Here is a 26,961-nt window from a genome sequence, read left to right as displayed (position 1 = left end):
CCACTAGAGCCACCTGGGAAGCCCCTGGAATATTAATGCCCATCTGAACCTGAGTGAACTCCGGGAGCTGGTGATGGACAGGGAGGCCTGGCGTGCTGCGATTCATGGGGTCACAAAGAGTCAGACACGACTGAGCGACTGAACTGAACTGAACTGATAATTTTGTAGATAAATCCCTGGATTTGTTTTATAATCCAAATCTGGTCTGCACTGTGGGGAAAGAAGTGTTGGAGAGACTGTAGCTTGGATTATCTCTGTTACTACAGAAAAGAAAGTGAAAAGTTCTTAGAAAAGCAACAAAGATAATGAAAGGATTGGAGACAAAGCTTCAGTAGAATATTTAAAATACCCAGCAATTTTCTCCTCATAAAAAAGACATGGCTGTGGAGGAAAACAAAGGTGGGTCCATGTCAAGGAGGTGACTCAAACTCAGGGATCAAATTCTTCTAGACAATTTAAAAGGTCTGATGGTCTGCCTTCTCGGAAGGGGAGCCACGTTGGCCTCAGCCATTCATCAAACGTGCCACTCCGACTCAATCTGCAACCTGGTCAGTTTCTCTTGGCAGAGGGGTTTGGTCTTAACCAGACTCCTATCTTAATTACTGAAATACGTTTGGATCCCTTAAGGAGAGAATACTGGTAAGTTCTCATGTAGGTGTGACTCAGGAAGAGATTAGAACCAAGCCAGGGGTGCCCTCCTGTTTTGATCTCACCGCCAGGCTGGTGACACTTGTGCAGGATGAAGGGTCTAAGCTGCAAATCAAAGAGCATCTTGACTGCTGCGGAACTGAGGCTGACTGCACGGGGCGTCAAGATCGGGGTCTCTGGGAAGAACTTGGCTTCTTGTCTGCAGGGGATGTTGTAGCTACAGAACCTCGGAGGGTCCCCAAGGCAGCATCTAAGGACCAGTCCCGGCATCTGTATCTCTCTGTGCCAGGAGCATCTCAGGCGCTCTGCAGGCCCTGCTCCCAGAGATGCCAGTTCCCCTTCCTTCTCCACAATGGCTCTCAGTGGCTCAAGCCACAATCCCAAACTGCGCTCGTCTCATCTTTTTCTCCGAAAGCCCCTTCCAGCAAATCCGTCCACTTTACCTCAACCTGCGTCCAGAGTCCATCCACACCGTCACTTCTCCAGTCCCATCGTCACACCCGGTCTAAGCCACTGGCCTGTTGAGGCTCCTACGTCCCTCCTTGCTTCCTTCTGAACCACTTCCCACCTGTGGCCAGAGAGATGTTTCCCGTAACGAGAATGCAGTGAAGATGCGGCATTGTCTAATATCCTCCTAAGAGTCCCTCTCCCAAACCGTGCAAAATCCGAGCCCTGTGTGGGCTGGGCCTTGCCAAACTCTTTGACTCTCTGCATTTTGGCTTTCTTGATATTTCTTGAAAATACTGAGCTAGTTTCCACCCCGGAGCCTCTGCACTAGCTGTCCCTGCGTCTGGACTGTGTCTCCGAGCTTAGCAAGCCTGGTTCTTTCCTGCCGCTTAGGTTTCAGCTCAAGCGTCCGCTCCTCACGCTGGCTTCCTCTGATGCCCCGTGTTCCCTCTCTTCCCATGCGTTCCTGCCTCGTCTATCCCACTCACGTTGTCCTTCTTGTCTGCTTTTTCCCATGTGCTTCCCTCCCACCACAAAGTGAGCATCAATAAAAACGGTATCCTTGTTAGTCCTGTTCACCACTGCATCCCCTGGTTTAGAATAAGGCTTGTCACTTAGTGGGTAACTTTATTTTCTGGCCTCGCCATGTGGCATGCGGGATCTTAGTTCCCTGACCAGGAACTGAATCCATACCCCTGCACTGGAGGCACAAACTCTTAACCACTGCATCTCCAGGGAAGTCCTCTCAGTAGGCATTTAATTAACATGGGCTGAATGAATGAATGATTTGAACAAATAATTTAAAAAGCTGGTACGTGACTGCTCTAGGTCCACTGGGCTAGCTGAACCCTCTCACCAATACTGTCAATACAAACTGATTTGGCGCCATTAAATCAATGACTATGAAACAAACAGCTGTAGATCTGTGTAAGGTGAAAAAGAAACGTTTCCTGGTCAAAATACGAGTTATACGGAAGGAATTTTAAAATGTCACATGGGTTCACATGAAATAAAAACCAGAACCTCGAATATATGCATGTCACCAGTGACTGGAATTTACCTAGAAGAAAAGGCCTGTTGGAAAGAATAGCAGAAATAACAAAGTATATATAAAAGGCCTTATACCTTCTTCACAGCAACAACAACGTTTAAGCAATACATAAAAAGAGGTCATTGGAATGCATTTCAGCTAAATACTGGGAAAACAAAGGAAAATGACACCAAAATTGAATGCAAAAAATGAAACAAACAAAAAAAATCTTGAATAATAAAAGACTATTAAAATAAAAATTTAAAAATAAAGCTTAAAATAAATAAAGCTTGAAAAATAAAATAGTGGTTTTGAGATATAATAAACATACGAGAAAAGTAACTCCGCCCGCCAGAAAAAGAAACAGTCGGCGTGTACGCCCAACGGTCACCGTGCACACTTCCAGTCCCTCTGGGTCACTCCTCAAGCTCCCCTGGCGGCTTCCCTTCGCCTAGGACAAGATCCACACACAGGAGCCCACATGGTGGCCCCGCTACCTGTCCGGTCACTTCCCCAATGGTCACTTCCGGCAAAAGGAGGCAGGTGCCCCCAGGTTACGGGGCCCAAGCCTTGTGCTCTCCACACCAGCTCCTCTCTGCTGGAGACACCCCCCTGACCCCCGCACTGCCACCTGCTCACTGGCTGGCATCTCCTCCTCATCCTGCAAGACCTCCCCTCCCCTGACCAGCCCTGCCCCAGCTCCACGCGGGGCTCACCCTGCATTCTAGGCAAACCTTCCTCTCGTGGTACTAGTCATCGCTGGACTACCACCAATGGACCACTGGTTGGTGGTGGTTTAGTTGCTAAGTCATGTCTGACTCTTGTGACCCCATGGACATAGCCCACCAGGCTCCTCTGTCCATGGGATTCTCCAGGCAAGAACAGGAAGTGGCTTGCCACTTCATTCTCCAGGGGATCCTCCTGACCCAGGGATCGAACCCTGGTCCCCTGCATTGCAGGCAGATTCTTCACAAACTGAGCCGCAATGGAAGCCCCAAATGTATCAACAGGCTGTTTCAAATTCTGGACCATACACAATTAACTGAATTATATAAATGGTACTTCATTTTCCTCATCTTTACTTTCTTCGTCCACATTATTTATAGCTAAGAATAAATAAGACTCTTGAGAGTCCCTTGGACTGCAAGGAGACCCAACCAGTCCATCCTAAAGGAGATTGATCAGTTCTGGGTGTTCATTGGAAGGACTGATGTTGAAGCTGAAACCCCAATACTTTGGCCACCTGATGCGAAGAGCTGACTCATTTGAAAAGACCCTGATGCTGGCAAAGATTGAGGGCAGGAGGAGAAGGGGACGACAGAGGATAAGATGGTTGGATGGCATCACTGATGCAATGGGCATGAGTTTGGGTAAACTCCGAGAGTTGGTGATGCACAGGGAGGCCTGGCATGCTGCGGTTCACGGGGTTGCAAAGAGTCGGACATGACTGAGAGATTGAACAACTGAACTGAAGAATAAATAAATATCTTCTAATATTTACCTCTGTCAACTGTGGTTATATGAAATTGTCCCATGTCATATTTTACATGAAACATTTATTTTTACACTTTAGTGACAGAATTAAACCTATGTTTTATTTATCCAAAAGAGAGAGTCCCCTCTTTAAGATGCATAAATCACGCATGTACTCATTTATGCAATTTACCACTGCTACTACAAACCCCTGCCGTGTTTTTCAGGGGTTGGCGTGCTGTCCGTGAGAATTCGATCGTCTCCTCAGTTTCAGGATCGTTTCAACCATCAGTGCGAGCGTCGTCACATGTAGCTGCACAGGTTTCCAGAGGCAGGGTCTACTGGGGGCCCAGGTGTTGCTCCTACTTGAATTGAGTAAAGCGCCCCACAGGACACGGCTGGTGTCGGGGGTGGGGAGCCCACCTGTGCTGTCTGCAGCGCAGGCATTGATGCACAGTCAGAACTCAGTAAAGGCTGCGTGAACGAGGGCGTGAACAGTTAAGACACAAATGGATAAAATCTCAGCTCTGCCCTGATCCTAAGTCACAGCCCATCATTTACACCAGAAGTGTTTTACCAATGGCTAGGGAGTCAAGCTGGAGAAGGCAGCGGCACCCACTCCAGTGCTCTTGCCTGGAAAATCTCATGAAGAGATTTTCATGAGAAGCCTGGTGGGCTGCAGTCCATGGGGTTGCTAAGAGTTGGGCACGACTGAGTGACTTCACTTTCACTTTTCACTTTCATGCATTGGAGAAGGAAATGGCCACCCACTCCAGTATTCTTGCCTGGAGAATCCCAGGGACGGCGGAGCCTGGTGGGCTGCCGTCTACGGGGTCGCACAGAGTCGGACACGACTGAAGGACTTAGCAGCAGGGAGTCAAGCCTTCTTGAATTGATTAGATTCTTGAAGGATTTCCTTAGAGAGATTCACTCCTAAAGAAGAAAGACCGCTACGTCCCGGTGGACGAAAGGCAGGCACAATGTGTTCTGGCTCTTTTCAAAACCCAACCCTCAGCTGGACCCAACCAAATCCATGACTGGAATGAAGTTATGTTTTCCAGATTGTGACATGTCATTGATAAAACCATAAAAATAATTCTCTATGGTCAAATAAAACTCCTCTGAAAACATTCACAACCACAAATCCCAATACATGAGCGCAAATTATTAATGCTTTTAAAGCAAGTGAGACCCCACAAAAGTGAAGGTTATTGTTTCCACGCTAGATATCTGGCAGGAGTTGAACCTTACATAAATGGCAGTATTTTTGTGCCCAAGCATCTTCCCTCCTTCATTTGCTTGCCAAACAGATCCGGAATTTTTTTTTCCTCCGAAACTGGAGCAAGAATCAATTAAAATGTATAATAATGTGTTAACTAGCTAATACAGCAATTAACGCTAAGGGGCATTTCAAGCCCTGGGTTTTTAGTAACAGCCCTGTTCCTTCATTCCCTCTGTCAGATCTGTAATTGAAAGAATACCGTGCGAGAAGCCTTTCATCGGCTCCAAGAGTTACATTTCCCGCTTTGATAACCGTACAAGGAAATCTGAGGCCCTTCAAGCTTCCAATTACATTTGATTAGCCAGTCAGAATCATCTAACAGCTTTCATCACCCAAAGGAGAACTTTTTGAAGAATCTGTTGCCCACACTTCTGCACAAACACTAATCTATATCATTATTTTCCAAGGGGAAGTGTAATATTTAGTGAGTTTTTAAATTAGGCAATAAGCAGAAGCCTCTTATTCATCGTGTCTTTGGGATCAAAGAAGCACAAGGGTGGTTCTGAGTTGTGTGAGGTAAAGGATTTGTGGTTAGTTCAGAGGCAAGATACTCTGGTCAAAATGAAACAACAGTTCTTAGAATCTGCTAACATTTCAGAGAGCACGTCTGAAAACAGGATATGCACTCAAAGCTCTTATGATGCACACACACAAGATCTGCCCGGGAGAAGCACGGAGGACCCGAAACCCACATGTGCGTGAAATTATTTCCTACCAAATGCATGTGAGTGTGGCTGTATCAGGAGAAGGTGATGGCACCCCACTCCACTACTCTTGCCTGGAAAATCCCATGGACAGAAGAGCCTGGTAGGCTGCGGGCCATGGGGTTGCTAAGAGTTGGGCACGACTGAGCGACTTCACTTTCACTTTTCACTTTCATGCATTGGAGAAGGAAATGGCAACCCACTCCAGTGTTCTTGCCTGGAGAATCCCAGGGACAGGGGAGGCCGGTGGGCTGCCGTCTATGGGGTCGCACAGAGTCGGACACGACTGAAGTGACTTAGCAGCAGCAGTGGCTGTATCAGCCACATCAGAGCCACTGCTTAAGAAGTCACTGAAAACATCCTCCTGGGAATCTTCTGATGACCAGTTAGGAATTTAATACTGCTTAAAAGTGAAGACAGGAATTGTTATCAGCTCTGCCTTGACCGACTCCCATGCCCCTCCCCATCTTGAGTGTATCCCTGCAAAACAGACCTGATGTCTTCTGTGTTTCATCCTCCATAAAAATGTGTTTTTAATTTAAGTGAAATAATTATCCTGCTCTCCCAGGTAAAGTATTCTGTAAACAGGCTATTTAGAAACGCGATCGTCATTTCACAGGAGGTGGTCCTGCTGCGTAGACTTTAAAAAGCAACACTATGAGGCACGGATGGAAGGCCAGCTACCTCCACGCTCCCCAAATGAATGACAGAAGGGGTTACCCGCTGCCTCTGCAACCCTCGTCTTGTGCAATAAAAGACAGACTTCAGACCTGTTGCCCAATTAGTCCATCCGCTGCATCAAGAGAAGGCGTTCTTACAGCGTCAGAAATCGGATCACGGTTGGTTGCAAAGTTAATCCTTAATGTTACGTAATCCCGGGGACATTTCTAAATATCCAGGATAATGCGGCGCTCTTTTAGTCCTCACGGAGAAATGGAGAGCAGCAGGGCCCTACCGGCCTGTTCCCTGCAGATCTGTACAGTTTCTCTTCCAAGCGTTTGGCTGTTCCTTCCAAGGGTGCTGGGTGCGAATAACCGAGGCTTGGTCCTGGGAGGTCGGAAACACGGCATTTGAAATTGATTTCCAGGGGGCTTCCCTGGAGGTTCGGTGGTTAAGAATCGCTTCACAACGCAGGGCACATGGGTTTGATCCCTGGTTGAGGACTAAAAACTCACATGGCTTGGAGCAACGAAGCCTGGGACTGTAACTAGAGAATCTGTGCACTGCAAGGAAGGCCCCGCATGCCGCAGAGAAGCTCCCATGTGGCGCAGCTAAGACCCCACGCAGCCAAGTGAACATTTTTTAAAAACAAAGAGAAAGATTTCCATGGAGGAAGTGGGAGGCAGTGACACATGGGCGGCCGGCCCTTTGTGGGACTGTGCGGAGGTGTTGCTTACCCAGTGTAGCTGGGCGATACAGGGGTCCCCACACCCCCGGTCAGTCTCTTGTGCCCTGGCCCTGGAGGCTGACTTGCTTCTGCAACAGGAAACCCCACTGTGTGGAGACCCTCGCCCGGAGACAAGGCCACCCAGACGTTCCACCCACTACCCGCGAGCGCTGCCCACTCCTGGGTTCATCTTCTCCATCTGCCCTCAGACCTCCAGGGTGCGGGGGCCCTCCTGGCCCACCAAGTCCCATCTGCAGGGAAATACAGACGCAGCCCCGGACAGGGCGGGCTCCCAGGACCCACAGCACTGCAGGCGCCCGTGGGGAGCTGAGAGACCCCGGGGGAAGGAGGAGAAGCCACGTGAGTGAGCAAAGAGAAAGGGGGTCAGGGCAGATAGAAAGGAGAGATGGAGGCGAAGGAAAGGGGAGAAAACCAAGACGACGATACAGCAGGTCAGAGTGTCTCAGAGACACCCTGGGGCCCCGTGCATAGGAGGCCCAAGCTTCGCCTGGTGCGTGGCGAAGGCAGCCCCACAGAGCAAGCAGGTGTTAAGCATCAGGTATTTAAGAAAGACCGAGGGCTGGCAGAGGGACGCTGCGGACCGCGCTGTGCTCGAGGGCAGGCGGCATGCTCGGGTTAGAGATGAATGTCTTTAACGTGAACAACAGCACAAACGTGCAATTTCCATGCGGCCATTCTGCAAATGGATGTGGAGCCCGCAGAGATTTGTATGATCGACTTCCCGAGCTGCGGAGAATAAGTCAGAGCAAGTCATCCTTCACTTGCCCTGGAAAATAGAAAGCCCTATTTTACCTCACAGGTTCAGAGGGCAAAGTCCTTCAAAAGTGTGTTAAGGAGTGTCACACATGAGTCATGTTTGTGACATTGTCACCCACTACCACACTCGGTGTGACGGCAGACATCATCGGCAGACTGGGTCCCGGGGCTTGCAGACTCGGGGAGCTCCCCTCCCCGAGACTGAGGACCAGACGCTCTGGGCTTTCTGTAAGGTCTGTGAGCAGCCTGTGTGTCCTGCTGGGCAGACGTGTGCAGGCCTTGGACCGACCAGGGACCCAGGGGAGTCTCAGCAAACAGGTGTGGACCAGCTTCTAAGCAGACAGGCTGACACGCTGGCCTCTACTGGCCACGCGGTCGGAACCAGAGCTGGGCACTTGGGGTGGGCTTCGGGGTGGGAAAGCCTGCCCAGCGTCCCCAAGCGGGGAGCACCACCCCCTTGCTGACCCTCCAGTTACACACGCTTTTACAGATTAAGGTTTAGAAGCTTTGGAGTCTGCAACCAATGGCAAACTCCTCCTTTTCTCCGGTTCTGTATTCCAGCCCTACAAGGTCACCACCAATTAAAAAAAGAAAGAATTTACATGTTCTTGGGTCATTTTAAGAAATGGCTCTCTGCAGGTGAAGAAGAATACAGGTCCTTTAAGACCCATTGTAAAGTGGTACTCAGATGGCCGTAGTTTACAAAAGAATGCCATATACACTTTTGGTTTCAAAGACATCATTAGTACTTAATAGCCGCGTAACTTGGGGCAAATCAGTGGAAGTGTTTAGGTCTCAGAACCTCAGCTGCACACTGGGCGCAAACAGGCTCACTGCCCAGAAAGTAATGAGTATTAAGTGAGATACAATGCTGGTAAAGCGAGTGACGATCGTCTGACTCAGTAAAAACTCAGTAAGTAGCAGCTACTATTATCACCTATTGTCCAAACAAAGTATTTTCTGTTGACCTTGAGTCCTCCCTAAGCTCTCTCCTATTAAAGTAACTCCAAGCCCTGGGGGCAGGTTACCTGCTGAGCTTCCCGCCCACCCCTCCAGCTGCTGTGTTTCTTCCTCCTTCTCTCTCATGCCTGCTTCTCACCCCACTCCCCAGACTGGCTGAAGTGCCTCGGTTAATTTTGCCAGTGAGAGATTATTTGACTGAAAAACAATTTGGTGGTTTAAAGACCTAGTTAGCAAAACTACAATGAGGTAAGACCTGACACCAGTCAGAATGGCCGTCCTTAGAGAGTCCACAGATAAGCAGCGCTGGAGAGGGTGCGCAGAAAAGGGGACCTTCCTGCATCATCGCTGATGGGAGTGTAAACTGGCACAGCCACTGTGGAGACCGGTATAGAGGTTCCTTTAAACACTAAAAACAGAGCTGCCTGCAATCCCACTCCTGGGCGTATGTTCAGACAAAACTGTAATTCAAGAAATGCATGTACCCCTACATTCACAGCAGCACTATTTAAAACAGCCAAGACATGGACACAACCTAGACGCCCATTTACAGAAGAATGGGCAGAGACATGGGCCATGCAGACAGTGGGGTGTCAGTCAGCTGCGAAAAAGAACGAAATCACGCCATCTGCAGCGGCACGGAGGACCTAGAGCTTACCACGTGACGTCACGGAGGTGTGGAGGCTAACACTCACACGGATGAAGCAAACTCGCAGACGCACAGCACGGACCCGTGGGTTCCCGGGCGGGGGCTGGGGGTGGGGATTCGCAGGAGCAAACTGTCATACACAGGCCGGACAAACAGGGCCCTACTGTACAGGACAGGGAACTGTACTCACTGCCCCGTGACACCCAAAATAGAAAAGAACATGAGAAACAATAGATTCGTGTATGACGGAGCCACCCTGCTGTTCGAAGAAATGAACACAACACTGTCCATCAATTATACGGGAACAGAATAAACTTCAAAAAATTATAAAATAAAAACCTAGCTAGCAAACTTTTATTAATCAGTTAACTCTGTGTCTCTCTGGATCCAGAAGGGATGGTCGGGCGTGTCCTCTGGAATGACCACTTTACGTGACAGCAAGGGTCCAGGGCTTCCCCTCCTGGGCAAGAGGCGACCTTGTCCCGCCCTCCCTCCCCAGGAGGGAAAGAGTGGAGCGGACCGGCGCCTGAGGAGGGCATCCAGACCTACAGCAGGCAGAGCGAGCACCCGATCAAAGGGGGGTCTTCCCTCCAGCCTCTGACCCAAAGGGGCGTCTTCCCTCCAGCCTCTGACCGTGAGCAGAGCAAGGGAGATGTCTGTTTTCCACCCACCTTCACCGTGCATTCCTGACGCCTGACCGCGAGCCAGCCAGTTAAACACGGCACCCCTGGTGTGGCGGGCCTCTCCCACACTCCCCACCATCCCGGTAGGTAACACACAGATTAACAGAACAGGAAGCGCGTCGGGTATGTGAACAAGCAAAGCCAGCATGAAGCCACGCTCATCACTCCCAGCCCATCCCCTGGCGTCCACCCGACTGCACGGTAACTGCCCACGTCTGGCCCCACGGAAACCCAGAGTCTGACCTAGCCCGCAGCCTGCAGATGCCTCCTCACTGAGTAAAGCAAACGGGATACTTCTAAGGGCTTCCCTGGTGGTTCCACGGTAAAGAATCCACTGCAGTGCAGGAGACGCAAGTTCGATCCCTGGGTCGGGAAGATTCGCTGGAGGGGAAATGGCAACCCACTCCAACATTCTTGCCTGGAGAATCCCACGGACCAAGGAGCCTGGTAGGCTATAGTCCACAGGGTTGAAATAGCGTCCAACCTGACTTAGCGACTTAACAACAACGATACTTTAAAAGGAACCGAGAGAGTGGAGGACCTAGTACTCCTCAGTCAGGGGGTCATTTCTGCCAAAGAACAACACCTCCACCTTAAACAGGTATTGATTGATGGGGGAGAGCCGATTCACCCCGCAGCGACCAAGAAGACTTCAACGGCTACGGGAAGATCCCTCAGTCAGTAAGCGACACAGGTGCAGGAGCACACAAGCCTGGACAAGCGTGGAGAGCCAGAAAGACCCACATCTCAGCACCAGCAACCAGCCCAGAGGCTCTGTGTCAGCTCTGCCCGGAGGGGCCACAGAAGCAGACGTCTGATGCCGAAGAGCCCGGAGTCACAGAGTCAGACCTGCAGCTTCCAGCCTTCCCTCCAAATTCACAGGCAGCAGAAAACTTCCATGCCCACCCCTGGTGGAAGAAAAGCCAGTTTTCCGGTTTCCTTGTAAACCTACGAAGGTCCATTTGTTTCCTTCTGATCCCTTTTTGAGAAATAGGTTTCATGGTCAGAGATGTTTTTATTTGCCTTCGAATAGCAATACTTCTCTCCTCTTTATGGGAAATCACATTAAATGCTGATCAACTGCTTCCAGGAGGAACTACTTTGCATCCAAAGAAATGAAAACACAGGCAAGTAAAGTGACAGACGATAATTCTAGACGATGATCCTGAAAGCTCAGGCAGAGGCGACAGGGAGCAGCAGGTGTGTGTACACTCAGCTGTGTCTGACTCTTTGTGACCCCATGGACTGCAGCCCACCAGGCTCCTCTGCCCACGGGCATCTCGAGGCTAGAATACTGGAGTGGGTTGCCATTTCTTTCTCCAGGTAATCTTCCCGACCCAGGGACTGAACTCGAATCTTCTGTGTTGCGTCTCTGTATTGGCAGGTGGATCCTTAAAGAGAGCAGGATGGCAGATACGGCAGGCAAACACACACACACAGAAAAGAAGGGCTAAGCAAGTCCGCTAAAGCACACGGCTTCAAACTGGGGCAGATCCAGCAAACCGCAAACTGCAGACCTGTGTTGGTTGGGAGAAGTCAACTGAGGCTTGGGAAAAGGGATCTAGGGTGTTAACGATAAATAAATTAAAACTCTGCTCAAAAAGCATCCGCACCAGAGCAGAGAAAAAAGGGCGGCTGGCTTTCGAGAAAACTGGCTTCTGCGTGGCTGAATTCCTTTGGCACAAACTCCCTGAGCCTCTGAGCCCTATTTTCCACAGAAACACTAGTTATGCGTTTCAGTCAGGATTAATTTAGACTTTTTTTTATTCCTCCATGTACAAGAATCATTCACGGAGGGGAAGTTCCTCTCCTTCTATTCCCAGAATCCTCGGAAGACATCTGGTCTCATCAGACGATCAAACAAACCTGCAGACTCATTAGTTGCTCAACAAAGTGGGAATCGCTTGCCCGCTGCTCTTGTTTGTGAGATACTCAAGACACAGATGAGAGAAAAACGAGCGAAGAAATAAGAGCACCATCGTCTTGACTCGCGACGACAGCCCTTTCTGGGACGTTGGGAGAGGGGGGTCTGGAATTCATTCTTGATTTCCAAAAATACAAGTTAAAGTCAAGAACAGAGGCCACCGTAAGACAGGTGTAGCTTAAAGATTCAAAGGTACACTAAAGGCATGCCTTGACCCCAGAAATGCTGCCAGGCTGGGGTAATTCAGGGCCATCTACCACCTGGTTACAACCCTAAGCTCCCTTCCTGACTGTTTCCACAAGCACACAGAAAGGAGCCCAGGCTGAGGCACCCGGCACTCAGCCGGACCCAGGATGTAACTTCCTTTATCCACTTTACAGCAGGGCAGAGCCCCACGTGGCCACCTGTCCTCCCGAGGGCGGTGGGCAGAGGGGAGGCACTCAGAGGGGTCTGGACCCTCCTACAGGGCTCAGGAGTGCTGGTGGGAAGACTCACTTCACTCACTGAGGCCCCCGTAGCCTGCGAGAATTGTAGCCGCTTTCTAAAGTCACGCCCTCCCTCCCGGGGACGGGTCTGGGCTCAGAGAAAATCCATCTCGCTGATTATCAGTGATGTAGTAATTGGGCAGTAGTGATGGACTTCAGATAACCAGGAGGTCTGCCGTAGCTTCCTTGGGAAAAGTGTGGATTTCTGAAGTCAAAGGTTACAGGGCTTGCGTGTGTGTGCATGTGTGTGTGTGCGTGCATGCCTGTGCACGTGTCTGTGTGTGCGAGTATGTGTGTGTGTGTCCAGGCGGGCGGGCGGGGCTGTGGAGCAGCACAGCTTCTTGTAACCTGAATGGCCAGCCCCCCGGTTCTTCCCTGCGGTAGACAGCTGTATAATCTCAGACAGGCCACAGGCCCCCTGCCTCAGCTTCTCCACATGTAAATGGGGGGGCTACAATCCAAGGACCCCCACCATCTCGTCCCGTTCTGGAAAGCCTGTGGTGTTCAGGCCGCGAGGATCGCTGGACACACCAGTGCTGGCTGGACAGCTACCCCAGCTAGTTCACCTTTCCCATGCCACGACTTTGGACGGAAATCAGAACTGCCCCTCATATAGGAAACAAACCAGCCCACTTACGTGTACTCTCTTTTCCCCGGTCATCACCTAGCTCTGAAATTGCACGGTTTCTATATTGTATTTTTTTATTTTTGCAGTTTATGGACTGTTTTTCAAGATGCACATATGGGAGTTAAAATTTCCTCTTTCCCATTCCAATATTTTGAATGGGAACCAGAATATCATTTCTTTTTCTTTTTTTGCATCGTGTAACTAAAAAACCCACCAGCTTTCCTCTGGCCCTTTTGATCCCTTAGACAGTAAACCAGTGAAACCTGCATTCTCCTCTTCTCCATGCAGAGAGTGTGACGTGTCCTGTGAGAGTGAGCAAGGGGTCGTTTGCAAACTTGTCCGGTTATCTTATTACTTCTCCTGCAGCAAACGTGTGCGCTTTTCCGGGGTTGTGGAGCTATAAGCAATCTGCTCTATAAGCACACCGCCTGATGGGTAACTTCCGGGGTTGTGGTGCTATAAGCAATCTGCTCTATAAGCACACCGCCTGATGGGTAACTTACGGTGAAGTTAACAAGAGAAAGACAAATGTGAAAAAGGGGCCGTGCATCTAAATCATCCCAAACACTATTTTAAAATCACAAGGTTTGCAGGAAGGTAGGCGGGGGATCTGGCTGCAGGTTTCCAGGGGGCCCTGGAGGCCAGGCCGGGGTGAGGAGGGTGGTGGGGGGAGGCCTCGTGCAGGAGGTGTTCCTGGCCTGGGCTGGTGGACCACGCCCCTGGCCCAGGAGTAACCCCTCCTGGACTGCTGGGCCTGCCTCCTTAGAGGGTCAGGAAATCAGCTCAGGGGGTTGTGACCAGGAATTTTTTTATTTTAAAAGCATGAAATAAATTCAACTAAAGCAAAACAGAATAGAAAATATCAGCATTCATGGCAGTTCCCTGTCTCGTGGAACTCTGGCTTAGCTGAGCGTGCGTGCAGGCGTGTGTGCATGTGTGTGTGTGTGTGTGTGTTTGGTACACCAGGTTCCAATGTAGAATATGTTTCTCACTGCGGGCCTTAGTTCAAAAGTTTGCAAGCCTCTGCCCTGGAGAAACAGCGGGCAGTGCACATTGTCTCCACGCTGGCTTCAAACGCCTTGGTCTGGTTTCCACAAAGCGACTTTATAAACAAAGGAAAAGGAATTCTTCCGAAACAAATGGTCACCTCTCAATTCTGTATTTAAACAATCCCTAAGTTATTCTGGAATTCTACTTTTAGTCCTCTGAAAAATACTTCAAGGGTAATACCTCTTTCAAAAATATAAGTCCAAGGCCAACAGCGAAGAGGGCCTAGTTGTTTCTCTCTCCTGGGGTCACCCCCACCTTTTACAGGAGCCAGGCCAGCATTTACATCTGTTCCCTTCTCTTCTTTAAAGCATTTTCTCACAGGAGACTGATAAATGCCTTAAACAACAGTATAAAGGACTCAGATGGACATGAGTTTGGGTAAACTCCAGGAGTTGGTGACAGGGAGGCCTGGCGTGCTGAGATTCATAGGGTCGCAAAGAGTCGGACACGACTGAGTGACTGAACTGAACTGAACTGAAAGGACTCAGAATGCTTTAATATGTCCCATTCCCCAAAATGTTCATATTTTAACCAAATATGAAATCTCATGCCCTAGAAAAGAATCTCACGCAATTTAACTACAGGGAAGGGAAAGGAGAAATCTGGAGAGCATGTTTTCCCAGCACTCTTAAAGTCCCACCTGGGGTTCTCTATACTCACTCCACAACTTTCTCTCTTTTCATATAAATAATACACATGATTTCTTTCCTCATGATTTTGTGAAGCGAACTTCAGCGTTGTTTTTTAAGTCATGATATTTATGAAATTGTCTTTGACAGCAAATATTTTGTCTCATTCAACCTTGTATCCATCTTACACCCAACGTACTACCTGGCAAGTTTGAGGTCCTCAACTGGAAGTGAGTGATTACTACTATGGAATTTAACTTCTCTATCATGCACACGGTAATTCTGCTTTCCAATGTCAAACTAAAAAGAGTACAAGTGCATTTTTTTTTCCTGAACGTAAGAGTATTAAGTAAAGCCTCCACATTTTGTCATAAAACAGTAAGAACAATTTTAAAATAGCACTGATTTACTAAGTATATAACGTATGCTGGGTTCCCAGGACTAGATGCTTTGCCCACACAGTCTCGTTTATTCCCTGAAGTATCTCAATAGACGTGTTGTTATTCCCTACATACCTCCACCTCCCCACACCACCACACCTGTAATTTCACAGACTAGAAAACTAAGGCTCAGAGACTGACAACCTGCCCAACACAGGCAGTTACTGAGCAGCAAGGATCTAACGCCAACTGGGTCCCCTGCGAAGGCGAGGCTTCCGTCCTCCTGCGCTTCCTAACCTGTCAGCTGCGTCGGGAACAATCATTTTCGTTTTCATCTTCCAATCCCTTACCTGTTCTCTTAAGGGACAAAGCTGCGAACCCCAGATCACCATCAGGAAAGCGCTGCTTGTTGTTGATGGTAAGCACCTGATGACCCCAGGGTGGTTCCACGCCAGAGGGTCTGGTCCGGCAGCCAACAGGGCACCTTGCTCACTCCTGGTGTGAACCCCACCACTGGCCCTCTGCACACACAGGACAGGCGCTCCAGGAGCAGGGCTGGACCCGATGGCGGCCCAGTGACTCCCCTGGGCCCACTCAGATAACTCTTCTGTTTCAGATCACGGTGCCGAGAGAAGGCGGCCATGGAAAGCCGAGCTTTCCATTTGCACATGGTTTCCACACTCCAGCCCATCCACACGCACACAGCTTTAGACAGAACCTTTAAATGAAAAGTCTGCTTTGTACTGTCCTCCTTGCAGAGATTTTAAAATCTCCTCCCAAAGGCTGAAGCCACCACGGCAACAGGAAGAAATTGATTTTGTAACAGATAGACTAGAAACCAAGCCCAGAATTCAGTTCTGTCTGTACCACAGAGAATGAAACCACTGACCACCAAATGCTTCTACTGGTAGTCCTGCAGTAACTCCACGATCCCAAACTTCGCTACAACTTTCCCATATTAATTCAGTCTTCAGTTTCAGGAAATAAAATAATTATGTAGTTAAACAGAGATCCTTGTACAAACAAGGACTGTGTTTACAATGTACCAATCCATTAAAATCAACGACAGACACAGATTATGAGAACCAAGGCCCAGCCCAGCAGGCTAGCACTCACACGGGGCCCATTCCCCAGCCAAAGGCAGTAAACATCCTATTGGAATCTGCTCCGAAAACAACAGGTTTACCAACCTAATGTCAAGGTAAACAGGCAGTAAATACCTACTTGATACTCTTAACCAGCGGTACCATTTGGATTCTTTAGTGTCTAAACACAACCAAACGTTGGCATTTTTTTCCTTCTAAATTGGCACCATTATAATGGAGCTCCTTACTTGGTAATTCTTCAAAAGTTTACTGCGTTCTCACTGTTTCACGTCGGCTTCAATGTTTCAGCCATAAACCACGGTAGAGAGAATAAGGTAATAATAAGGGAAAGGGAACAGCATTTTTCCTGTTCAGGAAAAAAAAAACCCAACTAAGTTGACCGTGTGTGACATTAAATGCCACGCCCCTAAACGAAGAGCTGCAGGAAATACAGGCCCATAGAGGGGAGCCTCGGCAGTCCAGAAGTCAAGGTCTAAAACACCGCTTTACAAGGAGGGACAACGCGCGCGCGGCACCCAGGCCCTGCGCAGCGGGCACAGGGCCGGCGGCGCGGAGGGAAGCGGGGCCGCCCGGCGGCCAGCACGTACCTTGAGCTCCCTGAAGAAGACGCTGCTGCGTGCCCACTCCACGATGGAGAAGAGCGTCTGGTCTGCCATCTTGCACATGAGCCCGAACGTGCTGAGCCGCTCGTGCTTGCTGCGGTTGGCCTGCTCCTGCTGCAAGTAGGCCATGATCTTGGCCTGCACCTGGGGCTCGTCGGGCTCACACTTGAGCAGTTCCAGGATGAGGTGGGGGATGCTGGCCGGGGAGCTGGTCTGGTAACTATCCACGTAGGAGTAGCCCATGATGGACTCCGGGGAGCTGGTGTAGGGGTCGGGGTACTCGGACTTGATGGCGCGGCCGGGAAAGTGGCTATAGGTCTGGTAGCCGGGCAGGCTGCCGTGAGGGGGCATGGTCATGCTGATGGGGGAGGTCACGAAGGGGCTCCGGTCGTAGTCGGTGGGAGGCAAGGCAGCGTGGTTCAGAGGTAGGCCTTTGGAGGCAGAGTGGATGTTCTGAATCGCAGAGGAGATGCTCAGCTCGGGGGGCATGGCTTGGATCACCTGAGACATGGCTTCCAGCTTCAGTCCGTTGGCCCGGATGAGGGCTTTTTTCTGCTGTTTCAGGGCCCTGTCCCTCTTGTACATGGGCCCGAACTTATTCCTTCCTCCGCGCATTCGGTCTGCCCTTACCGCTGTTGGTGTGGGCACGAAAAAACAACAAAAAAAACAAAACAGGAAGTAAGGGTATAAATAAGATGTAAATCCTGAGCACTGTCCAGATCTCTGGATAGTTAGGCTCAAAATGGACCAGAAGTGGTCTGTGTGTGCTTATTTTCACAATAGCTCTCAAAGAGTCCCAAAAAAGCCATGTCCTCTTTATTTATGAATTCTTTCCTCCAAGTGTGTTTGTCATCAAAAAAATATTTCGGCTATGTGGGGACACATTAACCCTTTGGTGGGCTGAGAGACTCTTAGTCTTTGCTACCCATGGGGGATGCTCTGTGCTGCTAAGGACGAGGATCAGATTCTGTCCTGCCAGTGAGGCTGGGCTTCTCTTTATGGAAACGCAAACTGCTCAGAGGGTGCACCCCCCCACCCCAAATCAAAGGGGCCATTACTGGATCAAATTGTGACTATTTCTCCTGAGGACAGCTTCCTCTCTCAAAGTCTTTTTGGCTAATTTGCTGAAAAATTGCTAGGTACACGCTCTTCTTGGGAAACCATCCTCACCCAGACTTGATGGGTACGCACCAGGTAGCCACCGGTTATTGTTTTCAATTAAGCAGAACTGGACCTAACTAAAGCAGATGCATTTCCGAAGCTGTCAAAACGGCCCACCATCACGATACTGGGTGGTGTCCGGGGCCCCGTCTAGCAGTGTCCGTAGTGGGTCTCTGCTGGCTCATAGTGACCAATGGCAATTAGACCAGACACAGCGACCTCTGACAGCTTGTGACATGGAGAAATTGCTGGAGGTTAAGTTCTGGAGCTTTTTATCTCAGGATTAGTACAGCATTAAAAATTTATTGTGAATGCTAGGCACCCAGAATACCACACAAGATAATAAAGAGTTTTTCATCCGGACGATCATTTATTGAATATTTGATTGTTTCATCTCACTGTGAACGAAGTATGAGCATGCACCGCAAGTGACTTCCTATTAAGAAAGCACACTTTTTAAGGTAAAGAAAGGCAGCCTTTCCCTTTTTTTAATCAACGACATCATATGCGATCACATGTTTAATTTTTAACATTTTATCTTCTGAGCCTCATACTGTTGTAAGCATCTACCACAATGTTTTGCTGTTTGGAAAATAATAAAGTGACTGGTATTGAAAAAAGCAGTTACATCTTTTCTCAATCTCATCACACACAGTCCCCGGATAACCCATGAGGCTACTTCTATTGGGAAGGAATCTATCAGCAATTTCTGCAGAGTATTTGAAATTTGTTGAGTATTTTCATCAAGTCCGAGTGCCATGCAACAGAAAAGCCCCACAGACAGCTAATCTGTGTCTCACTGATCAAATGGAATGGGCCCAGCGTGCGGCACATCTCCGGGCTCTGTATCCCTTCGTATTACTTTACAGTATATGTGATCTGTGGAAAGCCAATAGGTCCGAGACCGAAAACCAGCCAGACACCGTGACATCCATGAACTACAGGTTATTTACAGCCGTCACATATTAACTTCACTTCCTCCAGTCCGCACAGCATAAGCACAGATCCTGCTTTTCCAACATAAAGCTTAATGTGGCTTTGGGGGAACACTCTCGTTCTCGGCAAACCACTGCTACCGACATGACACTTCATTAGTTTTCATGTTTCCTGATTCTCAAATTTTTTTTTTTTAAATTTTGCACGCTCAGTCATCTTCTTAAAAAAATGTGCTTTCCTACACAATCAAAAATGACACTCTCCATGAGAAAAATCTCTTTACAAGTAAAGGTTTTAACTCTTATTCAGGAATCATGAAACTAACAGTAACAATTAAGACAAGTTAACCTGTTTAAAAAGATTAAAATCAAACTTTTTTACTAGGGCATCCTGATTTGAAACCTTTAAAGGACTTTAAAAAATATTTTGGCAGATTATTGTTACTTGTTCTCAGCTGAATCACATTGGTCTTGCTTTCATCTACCCTATGAAATGCATCTGCTTCTCAAACTAAAAAATGAGGTGGGGAGGCGAATCGCCGTTAAAAAATTTTTTCCTAGTAGATTTCACCAGCCTTTAAATGAGACTCAGACTATACTGCTGACAAAACATAAAAGGACATTATTGTCAATAGTGTTAAAAGACTAGGAAAATACTGTTACCATGTTATAAGTACAATGTTGTTTTAAATCCCATGTCCTTGGAGAATTCAAACAGGCAGCAGTCTTCAGAAAAAACTTACCTTCTAGCTTCATTCCAACACTGAGACATTTTTGAAATCGACAGTAAGGACAACGCTTTCTCTGTGTTTTGTCAATTTGGCAGTTCTGGTTTTCTATACACGTGTACCTTTTATTATTTTGGACTGTTCGCTTAAAAAAGCCCTATAAGAGAAAACAGTAAGATATCTTATAAAGCTAATACCCGTCTCTTCTATTGTTTCATTTTAAGGAAATCACTAGTAAATCTTTTCATTGCACCGTTTGAGTCCTTATGTGGTTCTGTGGCTTGTTCCACGTTTTAACAAGATCAACCCTTCAAAACCAGGGTAGAGATTTTTCTGACATCAGAGTTATATTTCACAAGAATCACATCAAATCTTGGAGAGCTTTGTCTACACACCGTCTTATCTCAACATTCAGAGGAAAATACATGCTATACTGACCAGTAATTTTTTTTTTTTCTTATTAACCTTCATGTTCCAGACAAGGCACTTTTAGAGAGCTGAATTATTTTTAAGTAGTCTGATATAATTTTGGTGGCAAACTACAATAAAATATCAATAGAAAAAATGAAATAACAAAACACTTCAGATGTTTTATAAATGTCAGCACTAAAGAGTTAAAAGCAAAGCATTTAAAGAATAAAATGGAAAAATGTGGAAAATGTTCATAATTCCATTGGAATACATTCAAGTTGGGGAACTGCAAAGAAAAAGGTGAAAGAAGCATGTAGAGCAGAGAACTGGGTTTTAGCAGAGTGTATGCCTTCCTTACATTTCACCCAAAAGAATTAATCAGAAATAAAATCCGTAGCTTTATAACACAGTTACTGCTTGGATGGTATATTCTTTGTTTGCCCTACTGACCACAAAGTGAAACCATCTTACTTTGTTATAAAAAAAGAGGAGATTTTCTTGGCAGTGGTTTAGTAATCGTACTGAGTTTTCTACTTTTAAAAATGTTGAAAAATAAGGAGTATTAAATTTACTGACAGTATATGAAAAAAGTCTGAGATAAGTCCTTACTGTATAGTTGATGTTGCTAGTAAATATCTCACATATTAAAAACTCTCACATTTAAATAAGTCACCATATACTTAAAACTACTCGTATTATAAACTTAAGATCTGGTTTCTTATTCTTTCTGATATAAATTCCGAAAGCCTTAAAAATTATTTTTGGAATAAATCAGGATGAAATCATGCAGTTGGGAATTTAGACTTTTATATCTGTGGATAAAAAATGTTTGGCTGTGTAGCACTGAAGTTAAAATGTATTTGGGAAATACTTTGTCATGTTGGCTCTCAAGAACAACGCTGCTTTAAATATATATAAGTCAAGCAAAATCAATATTCTGGACTGTTAGAAATAGAAGCCTTTCTACAGCTACATCACTTTCCTACAATAAACTATTTTAAAGTCATGATACTGGCAAAGTTTTCTAAACAGCATAAATTTCTTTGCTTTGTGGATTAAATCAGACACATATTTCTAAGAATCATCTTGCTAAGACTCACTCCTTCCCTCTCTCATTTTTGAGTCCAAAAAAGACAGCCTACATTTAGCTTGAAGAAGCAGTCCAGTGGTTTATTTTGGGTTTGAACATTATATTTCTCAGGTAGCAACGTGGGAGCAAACCTTGCAGCTTTCACAGGTGAGGAGCCCATAGTGGTACCCAGACACTTTATCTCCGCACACGGGACAGAGCTCTTCCAGGTCTTCATCATAGGAGTAATTCACCATTTTAAACGGGGACACTGAAACAAGAGGGATGCACACACCCAGTTAACTTACTAGGTAGGTTTCAATCCTGCAATAAGTTAAGCTAAGTCACTTCAGTCTCGCCCAACTCCCTGCGACCCCATAGACAGCAGCCCACCAGCCTCCCCCGTCCCTGGGATTCTCTAGGCACGAACACTGGAGTGGGTTGCCATTTCCTGCAATAGGAAGCATTTTGGTGACTGGAGGGCAAACATCACCAGGTAAAACAGAAAGTAAAAATGTCTCACAGGTGGACTGCAGAGAGTTATTTTTACAGTCAAAGCAAAACCTCTTTTGGCATCAATGAATAAGCACTTTACATTATTTTAATTTAAAAATAATTCTAAATTCTTTTGTTAAACATTCTTAAGTTGACCCCTGTTGAACACAAGTCTCCTAACTGCAAAGAAAGAGATCCAGAAAAGAAACACGAACTGCATAAAGGAAGAACTTAGAATTCCTTTTAAATCGCCTTGCTGATAAGTTCCAAAACGTCACCTTTTCCTAAGGAAGAGAAAGAAGCACACAGCGTCATCCTCGCACTGGAACCGGGTTTGCCCAAAGTTCACTGAGCCTTAAGAATGTCTGGGTGAAAGCAACGCCGAACCTCCACCAGGAACTGGGAGCCCCGGACACTTTGCCAGCAGCACTGTTCCAGCCACAGCCCGAGGCTCCCAGCGTGCAGAGCTGTTAGATTAATCCAAACACCCAGTTACGGACTGGTTGCGCTTTGATCTCTGCACTTTTGAAAATCTACTGTAAAAATTACTAGAAAGAAGGGGAGGGAGCACGGACGGAAAGGGAAAGAAAAAGAGAAGGAAAGCAAAAGACACACACGAGAGTTTGGTTTCGTCGCGAAGTATTGAAGTCCTTTAATGAACTTCACATGTTTCCGATCATCACTGCAAAATATAAACACCTCGAGCTCCCCTGTTAAACAGAAATCAGGCGGCAGCTTCGCGCGGCTCCCTGCAGGGATCGGGTAACCGTCCAGCTCCGGACGCAGTCCCGGGAAGGCGTCTTCGCAGCTCCAAGACCAAGAGAAACTGTGCAGCAGGGGCGGAGGCCGGGAGACCCAGGTAATACCTGATCCGGCCCCTCCCGGAGACTCGGTCCACGCCCGGGGAGCCTCGCAGCTCGGGCCGCGGGGCGGGGGAGCGGGGGGTGGACGCCGAGGGCAGGTCCGCGCGGCCCGGCCGCCGCCCGAAGCCTCCGAGCACCTCCCGCGAACCCCGGGGCGCACTTGCCTCTCGCCCCTTGCTCAACTTTGGGCTACCCACAGGCGCACAAACGCCCGAGTCAAGTTTGTTTTAAGTTAATCAGTGGCATTTTCAGGGGGCGGGGCTGGGCGGGGGCGGGGGTGTATTGAGAGCCGGCAGGAGTTTCCTCTGATTTGTTTACCGAAAAGGAAAAGGAGAAACAGGCCCCCCACCCATCCCCAAAGTGCCAGGACACTCCAGCACCACTGTGGCCTCCTGGCCAAAGAGTTCTGATTTTTTTTTTTGTTTAATACAGTCCTGTTTTCTTTACGGATTCTGGGGGCCTCTGGAAAGGGCCTTTGCGGGGGGGGGGGGTCCCTAGCCGCGCTTCTCGACTGACGCCCCCCTACCGGCAGCCTCTCTCGAGACATGGAGTCCTGGGCTGGGGCGTAGATCGGGATGAGTTACCCGAGTTTGGGGAAGGGGGAATCCCAGGAAAAGATGGGAAAAGCCGAGGCAGGCGTCTGAGCGCCAAGAAATAGAAATAGACACGCAGAGCGCAGTCCTCTCGGCGGGGCCAAGGGAGGTCCCCGCTCGCGTTTGGGGAGCCTGGGGGTTTGCCTGAGGCTGAGGAATCCAGAAGTTTGTTCCTACCCTCCGGAAAGGTCGTGACTGTTGTCTCCAGGCGTGTTTTCGGACAGGGGAAAAAGTGTGCTTGACCAAGTGTGTGCCTTTCTCCTTCCTCCTTTCCCCAGCAAAGTAAACTCTTCACTTAGCCCTCGAGAGGTGCGGAGAGGTAAGGGACTCCTGCGAACCTCGGGATCCGACATCCTAAAGACCGGGGCTGGGGACCCTCTTGGAAAATCCCAAGACCGAGGCCGCGTGGGGAGACCGACGCCGTGGTGTGAGACCCGGGCATCTTTCAGAGGCGCCCACGTGCTGTAGCTCGAATGAGTGAGTCTTCGGAGAATCCAACGCATCCGACCGAAGAAGTCCCGGTCCCGAGAAAGCAGAGGGGGACGCCGGCGCCTGGGACGGCAGAGGCCGCGCAGGCACGGGGACGAGTTCCCCGAACCTTTTCTGCACCTCTCCCACACCCGCCACGGTTCGGGCCGCGGCGAAGCCCAGGCCAGGGCGTGGGGTCCGCGTCCCCAGGGGCTCCCCTCGGGCCGCAGGCCGCGTCGCCTGGAGGAAGCCACGCCGGGCGCTTCCCACCAGCTTTCCACCCCGGGGCTGAGCAAGGAGCCGGCGACGTCCCAGAGGCCCAGGCACCAGGGAAGGCCGGTCAGGAACGCTGGGTCCGGTCAGGAACGGCCCTCTCGAATTTTACAAAGAAAATACCGCAGTGCTATCTTCCTCCCGTCTGCCCCCACCCGACTTCCTGCTCCAACTTCTCCCAGCGCTTCTTTTCCCGAGGCGCTCAGAATCGCGCCTGGATAGGAGAAGCCGAAACTTTCCCTTGGACGCCAGCATCTCGCCGGCTCCGAGGGCGCCCAAGGAAGAGTCCTGGGCAGTGGCGGCCGAGGGGCCCGATGCGGCGCCCCGGGGCCGCTTCCCCTGAAAAATTCCGCTTCGCGGAATCCCAGGTGCCCGGCAGGAAAGCCTCTTTGGGCCAAGCGGGTCCTCCCTGGGGCAGCCAGCCTACAGGTTAGACTCTAGGGGGCTCGGTCCCCGGGGACTTCCACGGCCCTCCCTGGAGGCTGGGCGAGACCCCAGAATCCTCTAGCCTTGACCGACCCCACCGGCGGGAACGCACGCCCACCCGCCGCCCCCTCGTCTCCAAACAGCGGGGCGACCTCAGGCCCCGGGCCCAGCGCCCCCTCTCCTGCACCGCCGCGGGCGCCAGCCCTGAACTCTGCTCTCGGCGCGTCCTCGGCCCTTTCAAGTTCGCTCGAGGGGATGGCAGGAAGCGCTCGGGATCACAGGCCCGCCGGCCCGCACATCCTGCGCGCTGGCGGGGGCGAGGATGGAAGGGCAGCGGAGACTTTTCCTAGCATTGTTCCCTCCCTGGCCCCGAGCAACTGCGATAAACTTCTGAAGGGCTTAACACCGCCAAGGTCTAGAATCGCTTCTTTGGAAGCGAAAATACAGCCTACAGGATTTGCCATTCCGCCTCGCGCTTGTTGTTAGCAATCAAAAGCTGGGGAAACAAACGGGACTTCCAGATTCCCAGGTATCCGACCGAAGAGGCTGGAAGCTAAGCCGCCGCCCCAGCCCTGCACTCACTCCGCAGTGCCCGGCTGGAGAGTGGGCTGGAGACAACTGGTTCTTTCCAGTTCTGCCTGCCGTTTTAAGAAGTTCCAGTGCCAGCCGACTCCACGGGTGCACCGGGGCTGCAGGGTGCCCAGGCGTCCTGACACCGGTAAGCCTGCTCTTGCCGAGGTTCTGCGCTTTCTGCAGCTGACTTTCCCAGGCAGAGGGTTCTTCTGCACTCAAGAGAACTGGTTCAAGTTCCCCCGACTCGAGTGACAGGGAACCTGCTCGGGCTTCCCGAGAGAAGTTCCATTTCTTAGAAAGATCGTCGGAATAATTAGATCTCTAGACAGAGGCTGCCCCGGCTCCGGTCGCCGGAGCTCGAAGCCTCTCTTCTTAATTAGAAGCGGCCAATTAGGCATTGCTCGGAAAATCCCCGCCCCGCATTGTTCAAGAGCCATAAACTTTTATGCCTTCCCCTGGGGAGGGGGCCCGACGCCCGCGCGCCGCCCCGCAGCCCAGCAGCCCCGCGGCGGCGGGCGCCGGGCGGCCAGTCCAGGGCCCGCGCGGGGCCGGCGGCTGCAGCCCGCGGGGCGAGCCGGGGGCGGGGGAGCCGCGGGAGCCGCGCGCCGCGAGCGCCTCCTTACCTTGCATGTTTTCCGGCATCTGCCCCTGGTCCCCATGCGACCGAGCCAGTCCCAGGGCTTCCGTCTCCACTTTGGGCAGCATGACAAGGCGGCCGCGGGCGGGGGCAGGGGGTCCGTGTCCGTCCGGAAGCCCTGCACCTGAACGCGGGCGGCACGGCTTCACCTCCGCCGGGAAGAAGGAGGGGGCGGCCGGCCGGCTGCTCTCTCGCTGGCGCGCTGCAGCGCGTCCCCGTCGCCTCCGGGGCTGCCGTCAGGACCCCGGAGCCCCGTCCAGGCTCGCTGCTCCTCAGCCGCCCCTGAACCGCGAGAAGGAAGCGGCGGGCACCGAGCGAAGGCTGAGTCCGGGCGCCGGGGCCCGGCTCGGCGAGGGCGCAGCTGCCGGGGGCGCGGGGGCGCGTCCGGCCGAGCTCCGGGCGCGCAGCGGAGGCGGCGGCCGAGCTGCTGCTGCTGCTGCCGCCGCGGCTCCCGGACGGCTCGGCTCGGCGACCCGCGCCCCGCCCTCCGCTGTCCTCCGCTCGGGATCCGCAGGGTCTCCGGCTCGCGCGGTCTCTGGCCTCCGTCTCCTCTCCTCCGCCCCTCGCCCGTGTGTGCCTCCCTCCCGCTCACTCTCAGGCGTGCAGCTGGAAGTTCCAGCCTCCCTCCGCCGCCTCGTCCACTCCCGTCCGGGAGCGGTCCTCTGCAGCCCCGGGGCGGCGAGGCTGGGGGTGGGGGAGAGGGAGGGGAGCAGGACCGGGTCGCGGGAGGCCGGGATGAGGGTGAGGGCCGGGGATGGGGACGCGGGTTCCGGACTCGGGTCGGACCCCAGGCGCCAGCCAATGAGGACGAGGCCCAGGCTTCCCGGCCCCTCGCCGCCCCAACCTCTTCACCCCGCCTCGCCCCCTCCCACACCGCCCGGCCCCGGGCGGGGGATGCGCGCGCGGCGGGTCTTAGAGCGGCTGAGAGGCGACCTCTGCCTGAGCGCGGCGGCCGAGGAGAAGCTGGTTGGAGGTGTCGGCGCGAAGGGGGGAAGCCCGCGGGGGTGCGCCCACCGTGCGTGCTAGGTGAGGGGGAGTTGAACGCGTTTCAACAAACCAGGAGAGAAAAGAGCTGGTCTGCGCTCCAGGGTCTCCGGGCCCCATTGCCCTCGGCAACTAGTCCACAGCCCCCCACCCCGCACCCCCAGAGGGGCCCAGCGGCGCGGTCCACCTGCTCAGGAGGGGACAGCCGCGTCGCCGAGAGTTGGCGTAATTGCCGGCAATCCGAACGGCCCTCCCCAGCCCCCCATTCTCCTCCAGCTCCTTCGCTCACTTATAAACACCACCCGCCTCCTCGAGCCCCCAGATCAGGCTGGCGACAGACTTCCTAAAATGTTAGTGAGCCGTGTTTCCATACTGAACGCAAAGAGCAGCGCCGGCTTCCTCTTCCATCCCCAGGTCTCTGGGGTGGGACGGGCCACTTGAGGCCCAGAGGCCCAGCACTTGAAAAAAAGTTTTAAAGAACCATCTGTTATGCAAGCTCTT

At 50.7% G+C, this 26,961-nt stretch overlaps 1 protein-coding gene across 8 annotated transcripts in view; it reads right to left on the bottom strand.

Moving 5' to 3' along the window:
• The window catches only part of NR5A2 (nuclear receptor subfamily 5 group A member 2), a 128,129-nt gene that overhangs the window by 89,884 nt on the left and 11,284 nt on the right, over nucleotides 1–26,961 (bottom strand). Inside the window, exons 2-5 of one of the 8 annotated variants that reach the window (XM_069544353.1) lie at nucleotides 25,463–25,600; nucleotides 21,301–21,419; nucleotides 19,684–19,825; nucleotides 16,830–17,476 (exon numbers count right to left, since the gene is read on the bottom strand). In XM_069544353.1, the coding sequence (XP_069400454.1) occupies nucleotides 16,830–17,476; nucleotides 19,684–19,825; nucleotides 21,301–21,419; nucleotides 25,463–25,600 (1,046 nt within the window). Of the gene's footprint in view, nucleotides 1–16,829; nucleotides 17,477–19,683; nucleotides 19,826–21,221; nucleotides 21,420–22,509; nucleotides 22,756–24,848; nucleotides 25,220–25,462; nucleotides 26,220–26,961 lie in introns of those variants that run through there. The other 7 variants (XM_069544347.1, XM_069544349.1, XM_069544348.1 and 4 more) reach the window with 7 other exon arrangements.

This window comes from Ovis canadensis, chromosome 12 (assembly GCF_042477335.2).
Source record: "Ovis canadensis isolate MfBH-ARS-UI-01 breed Bighorn chromosome 12, ARS-UI_OviCan_v2, whole genome shotgun sequence".
Classification (NCBI taxonomy): Eukaryota; Metazoa; Chordata; class Mammalia; order Artiodactyla; family Bovidae; genus Ovis; species Ovis canadensis.
Note: the sequence above shows the minus strand (reverse complement) of the source record. Positions and strands in the feature narration are given on the sequence as shown.